We start from the raw sequence: 23,476 nt of genomic DNA on the forward strand, positions 1-23,476 counted from the left end.
GAAGCATACGGATCCCTTCTCTATAGAAATGGTCCACAGCAGGGGTGATTGATAAGTTTGTGGCCTAAGGTCGAAGGAGATGAGTTATTAACTTCAAACTTTCTGCATTATCACTCAAACAGTTGAACTGCATGTGCATGTAACAAGAGTGTCTTGGACCTCCAGGTGGTCCACAGCAGGGGTAATTGATAAGTTTGTGGACTAAGGTAGAAGGAGATGAGTTAGGCCACAAACTTATCAATCACCCCTTGTATACCTCTGTGACAGTGAGTTCCATTGATTCACCACTCTTTGGCTAAAGAAATTCCTCCTAATTTCTGTTGGAAAGGGACTTCCTTCTATTCCAAGACCGTGCCCTCTGGTTCTAGACTCATCCACTAATGGAAACATCCTCTCCACCTCCACTATATTGAGACCTTTGAATACTCAGTAGGTTTGGGGAGATCCTTAGGTATTTTTCTAAACTCCAGCGAGTCCTTTTATCTAAGCCCATCATCTATGGATCAGAAAGAACTCATCAGCTGCCCATCAGTTACACCACATCCACCTTTCTCCTCTCTGAATCTCACTCATTCACTTCCTATAGATCACCAGTTTTTAATGAATGTTTCTTAATTTCCTCTTCCACTACAAGACACAATTTTACTCATGTCTCCTTCATGACACTTTATTTTAAAACATCCTGAAAATATGCTCCTTTTGTCCATACAGCCACTTTCTATTACTTTTTCATTTCAACCACTCCTTCATACCGTTTAGCCAATCTTTTAGTGTCTTGACTACACATTGTACCTTCCTCACAGTTTTATATTGTTCTTATTTTACCCTGTGCTTTTCTAGATTTAATCTCTGGTGCAAGCATTCCTTTTCTGCTTTTTAGGAGTACTAATTCCATGTTGTGTGATGTGTAATGCTGGTTCCAAAAACACGAGGCCTCTTAGCAACATCACTGAAGTAGCCATAGGTGCCTGAAAGGTTGAGCTGCTGTAGAGATGGTCATGTTACCATGTCATGACAGACACGGGTGACTGTCTGCTCGACCAACATCAATATGGTCAGATGTAAAGAATTAAGTATATATTCGCTTACAGTGTGCGCTTGTGGAAATACTTTTGGAATCAAGAAAATGTGAGCACAACTGGAGATATGCGGATGTACACACATATCCCAATGCTTACATAAATGCACAGACATATACAGATGTGCAGTTTAATATAAATGAAAAATGTGCGCTTATACACTTGTTTGATGAAATACACACACACACACACACACACACACCAGAAATATGACCAAATAAAGACATGCACAGGAAAGCACGGGTATACAATGACACCAACAAATTGTGACCCGATTGCAATTCATTATACGGTTCTGCTGAAAAGTGAATTCTTCATCACGTACGGCCTGAATTGGGGAGAACTTCCACCCTTTCTATTTTCATATTTTGTTGTCTAACATGCATTAACCGTCAGACATTTTGTGAATCCTCCACTCCATTGGCATCTCTGTAGTCTTTCAAGTTGTGGTGTTCTGAAGTTTAGTGGAAGTATGAAATGACTAAGTCTCAGTTTTTATTATCTTCACCCTTACATCAATATAGCCAAATGAAACAGTGTTCAATTGTGGGCAGCCTGTTTTACATTGCCCCTACCTTTCCAGTTCTGTAGATGTTAGTGAGTTCTAAGATGTAATTCTGGTTGGTTGTCATCCATCTTTTTCAAAGTGAAAGCTTCCTCAAATTCTTTGAATATATGGTAGGATCGGCAAAATCCTCCTGCCTAATCCAAAACAGAACCTATACTCTCCATCCCTCCATCTGCTCCCTTAACTCCACCCTGCCAATCCAGTGTATTGTCACACAGACATTGGTAGTTAGCAGACCAGAGACTTCTGAGAACATGGATTCCTCAAACATGACAGAGAAGAGGGTTAGTACCTTTGAAAGTAGGGAATGTTATTCATTATTCATTAGACAGGATCAGAATGGATGCATAATTGTGCACAAAGCGAGACAAATACTGCTAGAGAGATTAAAGAAGAGAAGATTCATTTCAGTAAAACTCCTACCTGTGTACTCAGGGAAACAGATTGTGAGAGGTGACTTCTTAATCTTCTCACCGAACAAATCTTTCTTGTTGAGGAAAAGAATAATGGAGGTGTCGATGAAGAACTTATTATTACAGATGGAATCAAACAGCATAAGAGACTCGTGCATGCGGTTCTGCAGCAAGGGAAAGGGAGAGAAGAGAAAGAGAGAATGGAGGATTCATTAGCATCAGAAAAGGGAAGTCATATGAATGTGAGTGGTTAATAAAATGAGCCAAAAAGATGTTAGATACAGGTAAGCATTCAAACAAGCTCAGACAATTGAATGTTTAGCAGGAGAGACATTTTGCACACGCACGTGCACATGCACTCACATACAGTATACATACACGCGCACACAGCACCTAAAACTTTCAGTCTTCTCTTGTTGCCTATTATAGAAACATATGAATTTAACATCTGTGGACCGAAATATAATCCTTATCTAAATTTATACTTGTTTGCTCTTTTTTAATTTACAAAATTAACCTTCCCAGGTTAAAACATCATACGATCAAATGAAAGGGGGAGATTGAGAACAGAGATCATGGCAGCTACTAAAACACCACAATGCACAAAGACTGTCATTTGGCTTGTCACATCTTGACAATACATATATTCCCTTGTTCTACCCATCCCTCCCAAACGTTCTCTACAAATGAACTCTAACTCATTTTCTGTCTTCCCAGTTCTGTTGAAGGATCTCAGAGCTGAAATATTAACTCTGTTTCTCTTTCCACAGATGCTGACTGATCGGCTTTCCAGCATTCTCTGTTTTTATTTCAGTTTTCCAGCAACTGCGATTTTTTTCGAATTTCATTGACAATGCAGTGCTTCAGATTTTGCTTAGAAGTTTCCCCTTTAACATGATAGTTGGCTTTTTTATTAAGGTTAGATGGCATTTTGCTTAACAGCCAGGACTTCTAACTTGGCAGAATAGCCAGGAGATCTGTTGGCCTGCATAGATTTAAGCCTAAACTATGCAACCCAATTATAAAACTTCCTTCAAGGAATCCTGCCTTGGGCACAATGTCCTTATCTCTATAAGATTAAATGCTGTGCTCTTTCCCCAACTACTGTTCAATAATTCCAAAATCTGTAGGAGATGACCTTGCATTCACAGAGAACAAACTCTTGTTGTTTTCTGGAGTATTATCACATCTGCAATGTAATAACCTTTAGTAAATGCAATTAACAATCCAGTTGCAAGTAACAATCTGGTAGAAACAGCAAGGGTTTCAGTTTCATTCAATGAATACAGACAAACCAATTGGACAAATCAGTCATCCATTTAAAAATCTTTTCATGGATAATGTTGCAAAGCATAATTTATAAGAGAAGATAGTTCTGTTGTACTGTACATTTCTACCCCATATATATCACAAGAATAATATTATTTAACTGAATTTCAGCACTGTTTGGGATATCAAATATCAGACTAGTTCCTTGAACACCAGACACGACTATTCTCTCAAGATACACTGAGTGTACAACTGCATTCAATTAGAAGATAGCAACATTGTCTGTAAAAAGTCAGGTAAGGAAGGGGAAAAAAAGAAAGCCAAGAAAAATAGTGCACTGGCTGAGAAAGAATCAATGAAATCTGCATGTTCGTATATGCAAGCAAGAGACGGTAATCAAAATATCCCATCTGAGTTAGTAATGATGGCTGGTCATTAGCAGGAACAAATGTAATCAAATCAAGCTCCATTACAAGATACTCAGAAGCTATCCAGAGTCCAGGATTACTTCACTAATTGAATTCCCTGAAAATTAGAGGAGCAAGTCCAAATGGGTCTCTCACCTCAGAATCACAGGTCTGAAGGACATAAAACTTCAGCAACATTAGTCCAGATACAGAAAGGAGACAAACGCATACATTAGGACACTGCTGGCACTTTATTGACATCTTACTAATAAATACATTAACAACAGAAATAAATAACAATACAAACTAATTTACAATCAGATGAATACTTTGTTATGAAATTTTTAGAAGTACAATGTCATTTATGTGTAATTAGCAATAAAGTACCAGTTTAGCCTAAGCAGTAGCTTGAACCGTGTTATAGTTCCTAATCCCACAGAGAATACCAAGAAATTAGCACTAAATATTGGCACATACTGTAAGAGTGAGGATCTCATTACAGTGAGGTTCTGGATGAAGATTCACTCTTGTGCTCCTCAAGCTTCACTTACCTGAAATGGCCCATTCCAAAATGCTATTGTACTGGATTACTAGATGTCACCCAGGTTATGGTTAATACTGTGGAATGGAATACCATTGTGTTATAAGGTTAATGGACAAGTTTCGATGGTAAATGAGCAAAATTGGCTTTCAGAACCTTTACAGCAACTGGCAGACCCGTGTAAGTTGTTCAAAGTCAGTGGATGGCCAAGAAGATTTATACTGCAGCAATACTGACATCTAATTAATGGCAACAGTTAACTCAACAACTTTACAGGACAGGGCATGTCCCATAACACATTCATAAAGCAAAGTCCTCTGCCAAAAGATCTATTGGAATGGACCTTTGAAATGCCTATAGTTTCCAATACCAATTAACACCAGCACAGCACCTTCTTCCCCCAGAGAACATCAAAATTCTAGGAAATTCAGAGAGAAACCATCTTCTGCAATCTGCTTCTATTGCTGAACTTTTTTTGTAGGTCATGGTATACAGCAACACTCAATGTTCTTGAGCTACCAATATTTGTTCTGCCTCTAGCTAATCGTCAGTGCTACCACTAAGCAATTTCCATCACTGTCCTAGCTCAAGACAGAATCTGAGTCAGTATCTCCCAATCCTATATCATGGCATCACTCAGTTACATTCTAAGCCATAGACATTGTCGTTCAGTGAAAAGTTGAGGTAAATGAACTGCATTACATTCTGAGTACTAACCATATCCCACTATGTCCCAGATTTCTATTGATAGGTTGATGAGCTTTATGCATCTGTCACTGAGGGGTTGGGCAGAGCAATGGGAAAATTATATAAATGATTCCATTAAGTATCATTTTGATAAGTCCAAAGTAATTGAAGATAATCAGGATGAATTTACTCAGGGAATTTGTGTCAAAGCAAGTTGCTTGAATTTTCTGAGGGGGGAAACAAGGAGGGTCGTTGACCAGAAAGTAGAAAGGTTAATTCTACTTCATCCTCCACAGAAGTTGCCAATCTTGCAGCATGTTTTACAGCTTTATTTGTTATCATTATGATGTACTTACTCTAGTTCGAATGGATCTTGACAAAATCCCTCCATGGCAAACTAATTGGAAAAGCAGTCTCATGGAATCTAAAATAAAATACCAAGTTGGGTATAAAATTGGCTCAGTGGCAGCAAATAAATATCATGGGCATTTTAATGACTAGATAGGCATTTTTATTGGGGTTTGAAAATAGATCCCTTGCTTTTTGAGATAAATAATTAAGGATTTAGACAAGAACAGGGACACAAGAGACTTTTAGACTGGAGAAAGTAAAAAGGGCTTATAACAAATACCATGCAGCTGATACTGCTGAGAGTGTTAGAAGAACATTGAAAGAGCACAGTTGAAAGTGGAAAGGGTTTTAGGAAAACAAAGCAAAAGCCTGAAAAGTATTTTAAAGTAAATCAAAGACAGCTGAAAATTTATTTATATAAGATTAAAGAAAAAGGTTAATTCAGAAAAGAGCAAGAAGAAAATAATAGGCATGTGGTTTACAGCAAGGAGAAAACTCAACACAGCAGGAAGTTCATTGCGAATGGGTCAGGCAAGCAGAAAAGTATCAAAGAAATGATAACATAGACAATTTTAATACAGTACTTATAGGTGGGACACAAAACAAAATGAATGCACAATAACTGGTAGGACAGAGCATTAGAGACACCTTTGATTGCATGTCTTAGTTACTCAGAGCTTTGTCCTATCACCGAGTAAAACAGTGAAAACCAGCACTTGTCACCTCTTGCTGAAAATTTGGGTGGAGTCCTGTTAATCCTTAAAAGAATCAGATTGTGTCTCAGCTGTTCCATAAAAAACAAGAAAGCTAATTCCAAAAACCTATCTATCACCAGACAACCAATAGCCCAGAAAGACTTTTCAATGTAACCAGTATGTAAACCAGTTTATGGTTTTGGAGTTATTCCAGAAATATGAGTATTCATTCTGTGCTCAAGGAGAGAGGGGAACACTGCAGAAAAACTCAAGTTTAATAAAAAATCTCCCAAAACAGCTTCCTTTGAAAGGACAAGCACTAAGTAACTAAGACAAAAATAAAGTTATCTTACTTTAGAGCTGTTAAATAATTTTAATTTAGGTCATCTTTACATTTTTTTGTCAGCTTTTAATGTAGTTTACGACTTTTAGAACATATTATGACATAATTAAAGAAGTAACATGACTGGATCTTCTGTCACATCCAGAAGAAGGCACACTATTTACAGTTAAAATTATGAAGTATTTAAAAGGATTAAGACTTTGACAATTTGGCAGCTTAATTAGTTTGCAGAAAAGAACCCATATGTTTCTCTAACAGTGGGTGTGAGGACAGTGGACTCATGGTGATTCTCATCCATGTTCTCCACACATGCTTCAATATTAACAATTGATCGACCGTGACAGGTACAATAAATAATGACAAATACTAGACCTAGAGTTGCTACTGTAATCATGGAAAACCCAAGGAAGGCAGACTCCTGGGTGAATTTACGCATAGCCCCAGTACTGATTGGCTTTGTTTCGATAAACCATAGAAATTCCAGTTCTGACCTAAAACACAGACGCACATGTGGCAGAAGCTGTGGCTTCTCACAAATCAGAAAAACAATCAGCTAACATAGATCCACAGAGGTCAGATAACAAAGGTCCTTGTGATCTAGAGAACACACACCCAGTCATCTTTTTTTGACAAAGCCCAAGCTCCATGTTATCCCAGCATTCCTTGAGCAATATCTGCCTGACTAAACTTCCATTTCAGTTTTAGCAGCTACACCAAGAAAAGTAAAATAAATCCACTTCTCTATCAGCTGAAAAGCGACTTAGTATAGCTTTCAAGTTCTGAAATATGCATTTTAAAATAAATAACCTGATGAACTTTTCAGGTTAAGTGAATGAAGGAAGAACTGTAGATAAACTGAAAATACAATGAGAAAATGAAAAGGAGAGAGAGAAGCAATCAAAATCTACGGCGAAGGAAAATGCACAAGAACGTATTGTGTATATGTGTGTGCACGTGCATGCGTGCGTGTGTGTGTATATGCATATGTGTACGTGTGCGTGAGTGTGTGTGTGTATATGTGTATGTGTGAGTGAGTGTGAGTGTGTGTGTGTATATGTATATGTGTGAGTGTGTGTATGTGTGAGTGAGTGTGAGTGTGTGTGTGTATATGTATATGTGTGTGTGTATATGTATATGTGTGAGTGTGTGTATGTGTGAGTGAGTGTGAGTGTGTGTTTGTGTATGTGTGTGTATATGTATATGTGTGAGTGTATGTGTGTGTGTGTGTGTGTGTGTGTGCGTGCGCACACACACATATTGGAGTGAGGTGTGTATACATCTTCCTGTACAAATACATTATTGATATTGTGAATGGTTATATATGAAGAGATGGGCCAACATCACTGAGCAAGCATTAAAGCACTGAAGGCAAGTACCAGCTAAGATGGGAGGTTCCTCCCACTTAGAAACCTGGTGGTCTTGTGAGTTATACCACTGCTAAGGCACTGAAGGGCACCTAAAGCATCAATGCAAAAGTGGCAGTATAACTGTGCCTTAACGATTATGTAGCCTGTATCTGTCTTGTTAGCTCGAGTGTGCATGCCAATTGATGATAAGGCCTGTCCAATGCCACTCTTTCCGAAAGCTGTTCTCTTCACTTCTACAGGAAAACCAGCAGCAGAATGATCTCATGGCGTCTAGTACAGGCCACACCCTCGCAGATTGTTAGCAATAATCACATCGGTTACTGCATCAAAAACAAACTGGATATTATTGGTGTCGGTGGCACAGGTGATGTGCGTGTAGATCTCTTTATTCACTGACTTGTTCTTGCTCTCATATTCGGCCTGAATATAAGCAACAGCTTCAGCAAACGTGCTAGGGCCTGAAAGAAAGAAAGAGAAACAGAGAGAATAAAAGCAGCAGTGACATTGACATTTTTTCTTATTCTGGACAGTACTGTCTTCTGATGCCAAACATCAGCCTCTCAGATCAATTTGCAGGCTTAAAACAGAATTAATATCATAGAACATAAAACACGACAGGCCATTTGCCCACAATGTTGTTCCAACCTTTTAACCCATTCTAAGATCTTTCTAACTCTTCTATCCTACACAGCCCTCCAATTATTTTATCATCCATGTGCCAATCGAAGAGTTTCTTAAATGACCCCTAATGTATCTGGCTCTACCTGGTGGCAGGGCACTTCACACACCCTGTGTAAAAAAGCTAAATATCTAACATCCCCCTATACATTCATCCAAGTACTTTAAAATTATGACCCCTGGTATTAGCCATTTCTACATGGTAAGAAGTCTCTGGCTATCCACTTGATCTATGCCCTATCATTTTGTACAGCTTTGATGAATAATCTTCAAGCTGAAACAGAAACTGTTTCTCCTTGCACAGATACTGCTCGCCTGCTGAGCCTTTTCAGCATTTTCTGTTCATTTCCAGCATCTGCAGGTTTTTGATTTTAATTTACAGGCTTTAAAGCACTGGGTGAGAAAGCTAACAACATATTTTTCCTCTATTTTTTCCTGCTTCTTTGAAAACTGGTTGATAAATATTTTTTCCCAGATGACGGAGACAATGTCTGAAACCAAAAGCACCAGTAGCATTTCTGCAGAGGGTATGATTCATCCAATCACCTGGGTGTATCAACATGGACGGTGAATAGAATGAGTCTAGCTGTGATACTACTCACCTAAACGAGGAGTAATTTGTTGAGGCCAAACAACCAACAAGTCTAATGGATGTGGGAAGAAAGTGGAGCCCATGGTGGGGAAGCCCTTATACTGTCATTGCACTGATAACACTGGACAACAAAGTTTTGCTTCCTGAATATCTTATGAATTTTGGAATGCTGATCATGAAAATCACCATGAATTTTTCCTATCCTGCACCATTAAAAAAATTACCTATATTTGTTATTTCAAATATATATTGTTATTTCAATTACCTATATTTGTTATTCACGGTGGGCTTCACAGCTGAACAGGTGAGAAGACAGCTGAAACGTCTCCACCTAAGCAAGGCCTCAGGCCTGGATGGTGTCAGCCCCAGGGTGCTCAAAACCCATGCTCCCCAGCGATGCGGAGTACTTCACCATGTCTCCAACCTGAGCCTGAGTCTCCAGAGGGTTCCTGTGCTGTGGAAGACGTCCTGCCTCATTCCTGTACCGAAGATGCCGCGCCCCAGTGGCTCCAATGACTACAGACCGGTGGCATGGATCTCCCACATCATGAAGACCCTGGAGAGACTTGTTCTAGAGCAGCTCCGGCCTATGGTTAGGCCACACTTAGACCCCCTCCAGTTCGCCTATCAGCCCCGACTAGGAGTTGAGGATGCCATCGTCTACCTGCTGAACTGGGTCTACACCCACCTGGACAAGCCAGTGAGCACTGTGAGGGTCATGTTTTTTGACTTCTCCAGTGCGTTCAACACCACCTGCCCTGCTCTGCTGGGTGAGAAGCTGACAGTGATGCAGGTGGATGCTTCCCTGGTGTCATGGATTATTGATTATCTGACTGGCAGACCACAGTACATACACTTGCAACATTGTGTGTCAGACAGAGTGGTCAGCAGCACTGGGGCTCCACAGGGGACTGTCCTGTCTCCCTTTCTCTTCACAATTTACAGCTCGGACTTCAACTACAACACAGAGTCTTGCCATCTTCAGAAGTTTTCTGATTACTCTGCCATAGTTGGATGCATCAGCAAGGGAGATGAGGCTGAGTACAGGGCTATGGTGGGGAACTTTGTCACATGGTGCGAGCAGAATCATCTGCAGCTTAATGTGAAAAAGACTAAGGAGCTGGTGGCGGACCTGAGGAGGGCTAAGGCACTGGTGACCCCTGTTTCCATCCAAGGGGTCAGTATGGACATGGTGGAGGATTACAAATACCTGGGGGTACAAATTGACAATAAACTGGACTGGTCAAAGAACACTGAGGCTGTCTACAAGAAGGATCAGAGCTGTCTATTTCCTGAGGAGACTGAGGTCCTTTAACATCTGCCGGACGATGCTGAGGATGTTCTACGAGGCTGTGGTGGCCAATGCTATCATGTTTGCTGTTGTGTACTGAGGCAGCAGGCTGAGGGTAGCAGACACCAACAGAATCAACAAACTCGTTCGTAAGGCCAGTGATGTTGTGGGGGTGGAACTGGACTCTCTGACGGTGGTGTCTGAAAAGAGGATGCTGTCCAAGTTGCATGTCATCTTAGACAATGACTCCCATCCACTCCATAATGTACTGGTTAAGCACAGAAGTTCATTCAGCCAGAGACTCATTCCATCGAGATGTAACACTGAGTGTCATAGGAAGTCATTCCTACCTGTGGCCATCAAACTTTACAACTCCTCCCTCGGAGAGTCAGACACCCTGAGCCAATAGGCTGGTCCTGGACATTTCCACTTGTTATGATTAACTTATTATTATTTAATTATTTATGGTTTTATATTGCTATATTTCTTCACTATTCTTGGTTGGTGCGGCTGTAACAAAACCCAATTTCCCTTGGGATCAATAAAGTCCGTCTGTCTGTATTTCAATTCATAATTTAAGTCAATTAAAATGTTGCCGACAATATAAGCTGCAAAGTTTTCCATCTTGTCCAGGCATGCCTGGGGATGGTCAGGCAGGGCAGATTTCAGAAAGGCTATAAAAGTATCACACACACATCGTTGCATGTACACATACAGTACATCGGTTTCAGTCTCACTGATGTGCATGGTCCATACTCATAGCATACTGTGTGTACTCATTATGATAAACTAATGGTATTTTCAGGAGCATTTGTGATAGAAAAGTGTTTCACCAATGAGGCAACAGCCACAATACTTTCTGTTATATTTGTGGCAAGTATATGCTTAAATCTCAAAGATGGAGCATGACTTCTCTTATTAAGAAAGCCTATGAGCTCTACTTTGGGTGTAACATTGGCAAACAAGCCAAAGCCTGGGCTCCTCACGTTAGTTGCACAACGTGCATTGTTGATCTTAGAACTTTGCTGTCCTGATGATTTGGCAAGAGCAGAAGGATCATGTGATAGACTGCAGCTTCTGTCTGACCCATGTGTCTGGTTTCTCTGCTAAAAACAAGGAATCAATTGAATACCCCAATCTCCCTTCAGCGTGAGACCTGTGCCACATGATGATAGTTTTCCAGTCCTGAGGCCACCAGAGACATGGAGTCTGGAGGAGGCAGATGAAAATGCCATGATGCATGAGCCAGGAATAGAAAACAACACAGATACTGACACAGATTCTGAACCCTTTATGTCGAGTGAGTCTCATTTGACCTGGCCAGACTTGGGTTTGTCAAAGGCAAAAGCAGAATTGGGTTCAAGACTGCAAGGATGGAATCTGCTGTAAGCAGGCTACTAGGAATGCAGCTCGAATACACCAAGTACTGTTGCCTAATTTGCCAATAGGACCACTTTGCTAAAGAATCTCATTACATTAGAAAGAATTGGCCACTCTATAAGCAGTTGGCGGAAAAGAATAAGCCACTTGTAGACCCAACAAAAATATTTTTGCCTCCTCTTCATATAAAACTGGGGCTTATGAAAAATCTTGTGAAAGTGATGAACAAGGAAGGTGAAGGATTTCAACTGATGCTTCCCAGGGTAACTGATATCAAGATTAAGGAAGGCATTTTTGTTCATCCACAAGTCAAAGACAGGCAATTTGAAGAATTTCTAGTAGAACTGGAGAAAATCACATGGAAGGCATTCAAGGATGTTGTTGAAAGATTTCCTGGCAGCTAAAGAGCACCAAACTGCGTGCATCTGGTTGACAAGATGTTTCAAACACACAAAACCATGAAGTCAACATATCACAAAAGATGCCTTTTCTGCATTCCCATTTAGACTTCTTCCCTGCAGATCTTGGCACTGTCAGTGACAAGCATGGTGAAAGGTTTCACCAGGACATGGAGGAGCAGTATCAGGGCAACTGGAGTCTGTCGCTGCTGGCTGATTATTGTTGGACACCAAAGCAAGGATACTTAGACACTGTCCACAAATGAAAATCATCAACAAAACATATTTAGCTTAGTTGAACTATTGCAAAGTATCAGCACTATTTATGCAATTAAACACATGATATTCAATTAAAGTTAATTTCTTCTTTCTCCAAATTTCTATGTGAAATTATGTTTGTATTCAGCTTCAAGTGTTCTGTCATGACTACAAAAGATTTCTGAGGAAGCAACACTTTCAAAAAAATTTGCAATCCAGTGTGACAAGCTAACTCAACAGAGGCAGAACTGCTGATCAGGAGCTGTGAGGAAGCTGCACTACCTGGTGCTCTACTCCACCCTGAACACTAGTTATTTCAGACACCTCACACTTCATCAAATGCCAACAATATTTGGCTCATTTATTGAACATGGACATTATAAACTCTTGACATGCTTCTTGCCATCACTGAAAGAATATAAATTCAATTGAAATAACTTCAAACAAATTAGCTAATGATTTTAATTAATTTTGTACTATTCTCTGCTCCGGCCCTTAGAGATATGGCTATAAACTTGTTACCTGTGTATTCGGGGAAGCAGATAGTTAATGGAGATTTCTTAATTTTTGCCTCAAATATGTCCTTCTTGTTGAGAAAAAGGATGATGGAAGTGTCTGTAAACCATTTGTTGTTACAAATACTGTCGAATAACTTCAATGACTCATGCATGCGATTCTGCAATAGAAAGAATCACCCATGGTTATACCAAATGCTTGGGGCGAAACGCAACATCTCTATCTTGGCAGCTTAGATATAATCGTACTATTTACATATTAAGTGCAGGTTAACTACAGTAGGTCAAAGCTACTTTGAAATTTTACAATACAATGTTATAACTGCTTCTTTTTTTTACGTCATTTAATTATAAATGGTATAATTCATGCACCATGCATGTACTGGGGAACTATAGCCGAAGGCTTGCTGCCTTGCTCTAACTCTAGGTTCAGAATCCATGCAGAAACTTGCAACCAGAGTGCAGTGGACACATTAACCCAGGATGTCAAGAGATCCTTGAATTAATTCAGACTTGAAAACAGCCAGTGATTAACCTCTTTCTGACCTCTGAGACTTTGTCGTTGTAAAGATTTAAATGTTGGTTATGATGAGCCAGAGAGAAGGAAATAAAGATTTTTATGAGGTGACTCTGAGCGCCACATTGGCTCACAAAGACTATTGCCATAATGTAAATTACTGATTAAAAAAACAATCATGATTTACAAGATAAGCAAAAAGGCAAAATAAATAACCAATTTTGGTGAAGGTCTGCAAGCCTTTCATTTGGGACAAAGTGATGGAAAGAGTTCCCACTGAAATCCAGGTCAGAGGTCACACTGCTGCTTTCAATTCTTGGTCAAGAGAAGGTTCATACCTGCCAACTCGGTTTGGTCTCTCAAAATCTCATTATTAGCATTTTGTTTGCAACAGTCAGCCGGAGATGGGACGGTGTCAAGAGGCTGAAGTGTGGGGCTGGAATTGCCGGGCCACCTCGTTTCACCCAGGACGTGATCCCAGAGAGCAGACAAAAAGGAGGAGGAAGCACACCCAGAGTCATGGGATGGTCATAGAGCACACGGACAGGTCACTGAAAAGTCTCAGTGAAATCCAAAATAACCACCATCTATGCAGCACGCCCGACAGGTGAATCAAGTCGAATTTAGGCAGAAACTATTCAATGTTTATACAAGCACGATGGTTTGATTGCATATTGTATCTGCGGTTTCTCAGTATAAAATATGTAATTAAGTAATGCAACTGAAATGATATTACTCACCGATGAACATAATGAACACAGTGTTTACTTCACTGTGTTGACATGCTGTGGTCATTGCACACGGTGCAAAAATCCATTTCACACTTGTACCTACTTGTCATTGTACCCACCAACACATTCCCTTTAAGGGAGATGAAGCTGAAATCCCCTGCTACAGCCCCCACCCATCTTACATCCATTTGAATTGAAAATTCAGAAGAGGTAGGATTTGAAGGACACGTTATTGCAGAAATGATCATATGAATTCTTTTCTCCAGGCCCAAGCCAAGAGTGCGAATACAAACAATCAGTGTCATAGACAAAGATAAACTTTGTCCAAACACCACCCCCTCCCCGTCATTAGCAACACTGAAACTTCACCAGTAGGAATTATATTGCGGGAATATACCACAATCACACCGTTCTGATGAAGGGTCTCTACTCTGTAGTGTTTCATCAAATTTATCTGTTAGCATGCTCTGTGTTCGTGTTGTGATCCCAATTAGAGACGTGCCGCATACTGGTTTTGTGGCAATTTAGCAGTCAGTTCAATATGTAAATTGTTTTAGGAACAACAACTTCTCCTCTGCCATCAGGTTTCTGAACAGGCAATGAACCAACCCCTGAACACAACTTCACTATTTTGCCTTTTTAAATTTTGTGTGTGTGTGTGTGTGTGTGTGTGTGTGTGTGTGTGTGTGTGTGTGTGTGTGTGTGTGTGTGTGTGTGTGTGTGTGTGTGTGTGTGTGTGTGTGTGTGTGTGTGTGTGTGTGTGTGTGTGTGTGTGTGTCTATGTCACTGATATTGAACTTAATTCTGACTCTGATTCTGCTTAAGGGGGCTATTTTGCAAATGAATACTACCTCTCTGGATGTAGTCTGGCTGCATTTCGATGCATTATGAAGTCAGTACATCAAATCTTTTCCCATCTTTTCAAATACTGTCAGATCCATCTATACTTACATTTCAAATTTATTGCAGACCAACCCATCCTTTGGAGTAACACATTGTTTCTATTAATTGTTAGACCTGTTCAATGCCCAGGTATAATAAGCTTTTGGTTTTCTGCCCATCAGAACTCGCATGAATGTGAAATTGGGGGAAATGCTTCCTTCTTGCTATTCAATAGAAATGTCCTAGATGATCAAGTTGTTCTATGCAAAAGGCAGAGAGATCAATAGGCCACATCCCGCTGGACACAGACCACTACTCAGAGCTTTATTGGCTGCTGTCTCTACAACTGATCCACTTGCGGAATATCGCTGGGCCTCTGGATCCTGGAGGTGTTTGGAGAGGTTCCATGGTGAGAGGGGTCTCAGGTGACAGGTAACTGCTGAGTACCAGCCCCAGAACACCCCACGCAGAGGGTAAAGCTGTGGGCAGAGCTTTGTCTCCCATCAAAGTCGTCAGGGAATTTAACAGTTTCTAAATGTCTCTGACAATCAGCAACATTTATAAACTATTAAAGAGTATGTAAATAATATAAAAATAGCTTTGCTAATATACAAGCAGTCAAATAAATAAATGTCATTGAGGACATCTTCAAGAAAGCAACACCATCAAGAAAGTGGCATCCATCATAAAGACCCTCACCATCTGAAATGTAATATTATGTAACTCCAAAGCATAAAAACTAATTGGAAGAAAAACAAGGGAATCCAGGAATGCAAGTCTTATTTAGTTTTTTTTTACTTTAAGTGAGACGTGCACCATCACATGGTGGCATGATGATGTATGCCATTTACGTACCTTTATATATAACCTGCAATGCATTATGTAAACAACAAAGAATGTTGAATCAAACAATAGTTTACAATATTACTCAAGTACTAATGAAATACTCAATACACAACACTCCTTCCTCCAATTCAATATAAAGTGTATCTATAGTGTATGTAGGCCTCCGTTAGTCTCGATGGACTATGGCACTATGGTTGTATGGAAAACTGGCAGTTGCCCATGCTGCAAGTCTCCCCTCTCCATGCCACCGATGTTGTCCAAGGGAAGGGCATTATCTCAACTTATATGAGTATACTATATGATACAAGTACCATATAGACATCCACAGCATAGTAAATTGTAAATTGTCCCGTTCAGGTCTGCAGAGTTAATTGCTCCAGAGGGTTTTTTACTCTTGTGGGATAGCATCTTTCCTGACAAAGAGGATCAATCTGCTTGGCAGGTGAGATCGGTGGCTGTGAAACAATCTCAGGTTTTGAGGTCTCGTCTATGGTGGTTGTAGGAGTTGCCTGTGGGATTGCAGGAAGTGGTTTTGATAGCTCTGCGCATTTCTTTCTCTGGGTCTACTTCTTTCCCGATCCTGGTTTCTTTCTCTCTGTATATCCTTGTCACATTCTTTCTCCCTTTCACGCCTTTGACTTTCTCATTCATGTTTTTATCTCCTTTTCAACTCTTTCTTTTTCTTTTGCTTTTTCTTCTTTCTAGGATGTGCATCTTGATCTTGAGAAGGTGCATTTAGTTCACAGGAGTATTCTCATTAATCCTTCTATTGCTCCCTTTATGATCTGATCTGTCCTCTTGGTTTCCTCATCCACAATACCATGCCAGACCCCCTACATCACCTACTTGAAGTTCATGCAATGACCTTAAGGCACACAGAGTAGATTCTGGGTCTTCATATTCACAAAACCTGAATGCCTGCAACTTTGCAGAAGCTCTTTGAACTCTCTTCCAGCTTAAAACCAACCCACCTTTTGCAAGTAACTGCCTGATTAACAAGTTTTCTCAAATATGGTAAATATGTTGCCTACAAAAACTTTTGTTGTCGGACCACTGATTTTATCACTTTCAAGATTCTTCTTAGTAGCATGGTCCTTCCTTGGACTAATATCCTTTCCAACCAGAGGCACACAGGTTGGTACTGATAACTGCTTGCCCTCTGTTGGGCAACGGTTGATGGTGTACAGTATGGAGATAGCTGTGGCATCATCCAATATCTTTCTTAATTCACTTTCAGATGACTCCATTGTTAGAGGATGTGCCATGTAAATGGTGGATAGGTCTCCAAACAAGTGTAGTTGTCTCAGCCACTCACATTCCCACAGTGCTGGCCCTCCTGTTTTACAACACACAAGTTCAATGTGGCTTGTTGGTTGCTGTATTTCACTGTTACAAATGACATTCTGACAGCAGTTATTTTTTGTCCAGTATAACTTCTTAGTTAGTTATCTGCGGACTTCAGTTTAGTATCTTTGAAATGCTGCTCAATCACATTTAGCGGAATGACTGATACAGCTAAGCCAGTGCCTAATTCCATTTTAATTAATTTGCCATTCACTTCTATTGTAAGCTGTATTGCTTGTCTGTTGTTAGTTTTTAGATCACAAACCTCAAGGTTACCCACTCCTGAGTCACACTCATCATTATCGTATTTTTCACCAACACATAAAGATTAGTGTTCTTTTTGAAACTGCAACTTGACTTTTTAGCATTTTCTCTTCCCTGTGCAGTCCACTTATTTTTGTCTGCCTGACATGCTCTACTTTGATGCATTTTCTGCAAGTTTCTCTTTTAAACCTACATTGTTCTGATGCATGTGAGCCCCTGCCACAACAGCACAATTTGTTTGGCTGGGCCAGTTTCTGTTTAGACACTGCAGTTTTCTTCATGTTCACTTTCATTCCTGACTGCAACTCGATTGCATCTTTGTCTGGTGTTTTCATTGCTACAGCTATTTCGAATGCACTGTTAAATGTGAGTTGTACTTCGGCTAGGAGCCATTTTGAATTTTTTTTTGTGAGATTCCACAAAATAAATGATCTCTATGTGCACCATTAAGCCTATACTGAACTGACAATGCTCTGACAACTTCTTCAATTCAGTCACATATACTGAAATGGACTTATCTTCCTTTTGATTCTGCTTATGAAACTTAAAACATTCTGCAAACAACAATGGCTTTGGTTCTAAATGTTCCTGCATACTTTCATGGAATCAGCAAAACATAGTTTGGTTGGAGCAGTTAAACTTCAGAACAAACTGTTTGCCTTTAAATTCAATGCACTCAGCAAAACTGGTACTTGTTTTCATTGGCTCTTCCATTTGCTTTAAAATACTGCTCAATTAGCTCAGTATATATATTCCAGTTATCTCTTGTGCAATCAAACATGTTGATCTTTCCTTTGCAACCAGCTCTTAATGCTTTTAAAAGAAATTATGATTATTATCACCTGATGCTCACTGTTAATGAACCCGTGAAGTCTTCCATTGTCTGCCTTTTTTTTAACTCAGTCGTCTTTCCTTTTGTGAAATAAATGTGCGGCTCCAAAGGGAAAAAAAAATGCTGTGATTTAAAAAAAAACTCAACCATTTCTCACTGCACCTTTAAAAACTCAAGACATCTTACAGCGCTTCAACAGGTCTTGGGTTCACTTAAAACTTCTTTGTCGCCACTGTTACATTTTGTAACTCCAAAAATAAAACTAATTGGAAGAAAAACAAGGGATCCAAGAAGGGTGAGTCTTAGTTTGTTTTTTTTTACCTTAAGTGAATGTGTCACGTGGTGGAGTGATAACGTATGCCATTACGTACTTTACATATAACCTTCAATGCATTATGTAAACAATGAATAATCAAGCACCATATTCACAATATTACTGACATGTTACTGAAATTTTAAATACACACCAGGGGACATACTGTATTTGCATTACTACCATCAGGGAAGAGGTACAGAAGCCTGAAGATCCATACTGAATATTTTAAGAACAGCTTCTTCTCCTCCACCATCAGATTTCTGAATGGTCCATGAACCCATGAACACTATCTCATTATTTGTCTTTTGAACTGTTTATTTATATAGCAGGTAATAGAATTTTATGTCTTGCACTATATTGCAAAACAAAGAAACTTATTTCATGACACACACAAAATGCTGGAAGATCTCAGCAGGTCAGCGGGAAGAATAAACATTTTGGGCAAAGACTTTTCTTCAGGAATGAAAGGGATAGGGATAGCGGGTGGTGGGGGGGAAGGGGAAGGTACCTGAATTAAATCATGGGGAGGAGAGGGGAAAATGGCTTGCTGGAAGGTGATAGGTAAAGCCAGATGGGTGGGAAGGATCAAGGGCTGGAGAAGAAAGAATGACATACCGTATGCCAGTGATTTAAAAAACAGATTCAGAGTCTAATAAAATTCACCAAATTACTTAAGGACTTTTAACTAGATTAAAATAGTTTTTACAAATATCTGACATTCACCATGACTGGATGGAGATCTCTGAAAGTCTGTTTTTGGCTCAAAGTTCCAAGGTCATGTGAGCTTTGAACCTTAAAAAGATCCTCCAGCATCTTGTGAGAGTGCTCTGGATTTCCAGCATCTGTAGGATCTCTTGTACTTAAAAATAGCACTTTATTTCCTTTCTGCAGGCCAAGAATCTCCATTCAAATGAGAGGAGCTTCCTATTCTATGCCAAGTGTGAAATGTGAGGGCTGATTCACCCATGTAATATGCTGGAATGCAGTGACAGATGTCATTCAGTAAGTCTTGGTAAGTTCAGAACTTACTTCAGTGCAGAAGGCTGATTCTTGGTGGTTCCCTGTGGAATTGCTGGCTACAGTAAGGACAGTTCAGCCTACACCTGCATCTCAACGGCATAATCGAAGATTCAGTTGCAGTCCTCACTCAGGAGCCAGCAGTGGAAAAGTGAGCAGCTTCAAGTTTCTGGGTGTCAACATCCATCCTGGGCCCAACACATCGACTCAATCATGAAGAAGGCATGACAGCAGCTCTACCTCATTAGGAGTTTAAGGAGATTTGGTATGGCACCAACGACTCTTGCAGATCTCTACAGCTGTATGGTGGAGAGCATGATCACTAGTTGGATCATAGTCTGGTATCCAACCTCCACTGCACAGGATCACAAGAGGCTGTAGATTCAGCTCGTCTCATCATGGGTTCAACCCTCCCCACCGTGAAGGACATCTTCAAAAGGCAATGTCATCATTAAAGACCTTCACCATCCGATTGCAGACACGCCTTCTTTGCGTTACTACCATCAGGGAGCAAGTACAAGATACCGGACACCCATAATGTACTATTTAAGAACAGCCGTTTGCAAATAATTCTTTAATCAGGAGTACTATGTTAAAAGGTCAGCACATCATGGGGCTAAGTGCTTGTACAGTGCTGAAGTCTTCTACGTTCCATGTTCTGCCATCAGATTTCTGATCAGACCAAGAACCCCTGAACACGATTTCCTTATTTCTTTTATTTGAACTGTGTACTTATTGTGTAATTTATAGATTTATGTCTTTGCACTGCTCTGCAACAATTTCATAAGATACAGTCAGTGACAATAAGCCTGAAAGAACAAGCAACCTTATTAATAATACTTAATGTCCTTCCTCATATTCTGATCCCCTTGTGAAAAACAAATGAACTCTACTTAACTACCTTCTTTGAATGTTTCCTCCACTTGTACACTATTCTGCAGCAGGGAATAATTGTTACTTGGCAATCGACTTGAACTAAAATATTGCTGATTTTGCTTCAGCACAGCTATACTTGGTTAATGAAAATCATTGTGATAAATTCCCCAGAATACTATACTCTCAACATGATCCCATCACTTCTATTCTCCTAATAACAGCTGTGTTAAATTAAATATTAATTTTAAGAGTTAGTGAAGGAATATTGTTACCAGTAACTATGGCTTTTGTGGTGACGAGAACCCTTCATCATTACATAAACTCTTCGGAAAAGCTGCAAGTATCCGAGGATTGCCGAGGTCACTACATTATAACACCAAGCGATTCCTTCACCTTATCGTTGTCAATTAGATTGTCTATTAAGGTGGAAGGGGTTTGGAGGACTGTGTATGTGGGTGGGAGGGGGGAAGAGGGCTAGTTTTGCTGTTGTGTTGTTGCATGTTTTGTTCTGCTTTGTTGTGTTCTGCATTGTTCTCCCAAGCATTGTGGACATGCTATGTTGGTGCTGGAATGTGGGGCGACACTTGCGGACTGCCCTCAACACATTCCCGGGTGTGTTGGCTGTTAATGCAAACAACACACTTCACTATTGTTTCGATGAATAAGTCTGAATGTTGAATCTTGAAAGTTTGGCCTGAGGTGGTGATAATATTCAGCACATGGAAGAAAAAGACAGGTTTGAGGACCACGCTCCATGATCTCTCCTCGTGCTTGGCAATGCCAGATGACATGTTGGTGGAGCCAACAGCTAAGTAACAGCATAAATGGAATCACAGGCTCTCAGTAGGAAAGTCGAAAGTTGCTGGATCTCTTGGGCTTGTATCAAAATTCATAGGACAGGTTATGGTAAAATGCAATTGCATCCTGTGTTCTGCAGGGGAAACTCTCCAATGCATCAAAAACTCATTGTAGAGTACAGTTTGAGGGCAGATCATGTGTCAGCAGCCAGCCTGCTCAGAATAGAACAACGTGCCGGTGAGTAACAGCAGTGAACACATCAATACAGACCATCTCCAGCTTTTGATTAATTTTCGATGAAGTGATATAAATAAACATGCCCAGTAAAATGTGCACTTTCACCCAGGAATCACTGCAGAAAGTACGGTGCTCTCCTATTGGTGGCTGATCCAGGATCCACAAATTCTGAGGGGCCTCCAGAGTTCACAACCCTGCCCCCTTTGCCACATTTTGATCACTACAAGACTTAATCTGGGATGTCAGAGTGGATTTCCTTAATGGGGAAGAGCTGTGTGTTACTTTGTTGAACGTGGGGAGGCTGATGGACCACATGATCTTTGACAGATTGGGGTCAGGGTCGCGGTGGCATGGAATGCAAGATGACTGGTGACCCTTCACTGCTGAAGCCTTCCGCGACCTTCAATGCCGTTGTGATGTGTCATCAGCTCTACCATTGAGGTCTTGGTAGAAAAACTGCTGTCTTACAACTCCTTTAACCAGCTCATTGTGCGTGGAGGCAGAGGAGAGAAGTAATGGCGATAAGAGGTTGCAGTAGGATAATCCACTTCCCTCTGATAGTCCTACCTATACACCCCCTGTATCAACTGGAATATGTTGCCATAGAAAGCCTGCATATGTATTTAACATAATACAGTATTTTTCCAGGAAGATATTTCCTTTTGAATTAGTAACGGCATGGTTAGATTGGTTAGAGGACCCTGGAACGGGATTATAAAAGGAGCAAAAGCCAATTAGGTAGATGCTTACACCACTGAGCAAAACTGTTTCTACTTTAAGCTCTATTTCTGAAATTACTTAATATAAAGTCAATCGTTTTCTTGCCATTTTCATTATATCAAAAATGTTTCAAGAGAAAATACTGATCTGCAGTATGTCACGAAACAAGTAATTTTTCTTTTGAATGGATAATGAAGAATAACAAGTTTAACCTGGGAAGAGGATGCGAAACCTGAGGCAGCACATTCCTGAGTAACAGATAAAAATAAAAACAAAAGATGAACCATTATGTCTACTCAGTATCTCACAGACATCAGCAGAGGCAGCAATCCATCTCTCACAGGAATTCACACCACTTTAAAAATAAAATGCAAGTTAGAGTTCAATACTTCTGCAAAACAGCTGGTAAACCACGATTTCACCCTCCCTTCAGTCTCTCCAACAGAGTCCTCTGATTCTCTATGTGAAAAGGCAGAGTTAATTGTCGTTTCACTCCCACAATTTTAATTACATAACTGGAGAACATCAGTGCACAGACCATACATTCACGCACACATATACACACACACAAACATTGTCGTGAAACCATGACTCTGCCCTTCAGTGGGTACTCTGCAGTTGCCTGATGGCAATGCACATGCGCACCCCATCATCTGCCAGGCTGCCTTGTTCCCGTGGACCTACTCACCGTGGTCTCATCCTCATGGAGCACCTGGTCGTAGCCACTCAGTGCCACGCAGAAAATAATTGCTGTCACATCTTCAAAGCAGTGGATCCACTTCTTCCTCTCTGATCTTTGACCTCCTACATCAAACAGCCTGCGAAACAGCAATTGGATTATCATTGCCAGATGTACTGAAATACAGTGAAGGGCTTGTCTTGCATACTGTTCATACAGATCAAATCATTACACTGTGCATTGAGCCAGAACGAGGTAAAGCTGTAGCAGTGCAAAATAAAGTGGAACAGCCACAGAGAAAATGAAGTGCAGGTAAAAGATAAAGTGCAAGATCAAAGACTGTGAGGTCAAGAGTCCAACTTATACTAGGGATGATTTATTAATCTTAGATTTGGGCTCAGTGGCTGACCTCACTTTAAGAATTTCACAGTTGCAGCCAATCCTGGGGGGAGTACCTCGGGTTTGATAGGAACACAGTAAATATAGGGATGTGGATGTAGGGGAAATCAAATATGGCCCTATGCAGGAGAAATATGGTTGTAATTTGGAAGGATACAGAATGATTGAAATAATTATGAAAGGCAC

General features: G+C 40.2%; 1 protein-coding gene across 3 annotated transcripts in view; it reads right to left on the bottom strand.

The window, feature by feature from the left end:
- Positions 1 to 23,476, bottom strand: part of gnao1a (guanine nucleotide binding protein (G protein), alpha activating activity polypeptide O, a) — a 282,074-nt gene that overhangs the window by 12,302 nt on the left and 246,296 nt on the right. The window contains exons 6-9 of one of the 3 annotated variants that reach the window (XM_059992619.1): positions 22,901 to 23,030; positions 12,840 to 12,993; positions 8,118 to 8,178; positions 5,321 to 5,388 (exon numbers count right to left, since the gene is read on the bottom strand). In XM_059992619.1, coding sequence (XP_059848602.1) covers positions 5,322 to 5,388; positions 8,118 to 8,178; positions 12,840 to 12,993; positions 22,901 to 23,030 — 412 coding nt within the window. In that variant the 3' untranslated portion in view covers position 5,321. Of the gene's footprint in view, positions 1 to 2,070; positions 2,225 to 3,957; positions 8,179 to 12,839; positions 12,994 to 22,900; positions 23,031 to 23,476 lie in introns of those variants that run through there. The other 2 variants (XM_059992617.1, XM_059992618.1) reach the window with 2 other exon arrangements.

This window comes from Hypanus sabinus, chromosome 17, assembly GCF_030144855.1.
Source record: "Hypanus sabinus isolate sHypSab1 chromosome 17, sHypSab1.hap1, whole genome shotgun sequence".
Taxonomy (NCBI): Eukaryota; Metazoa; Chordata; class Chondrichthyes; order Myliobatiformes; family Dasyatidae; genus Hypanus; species Hypanus sabinus.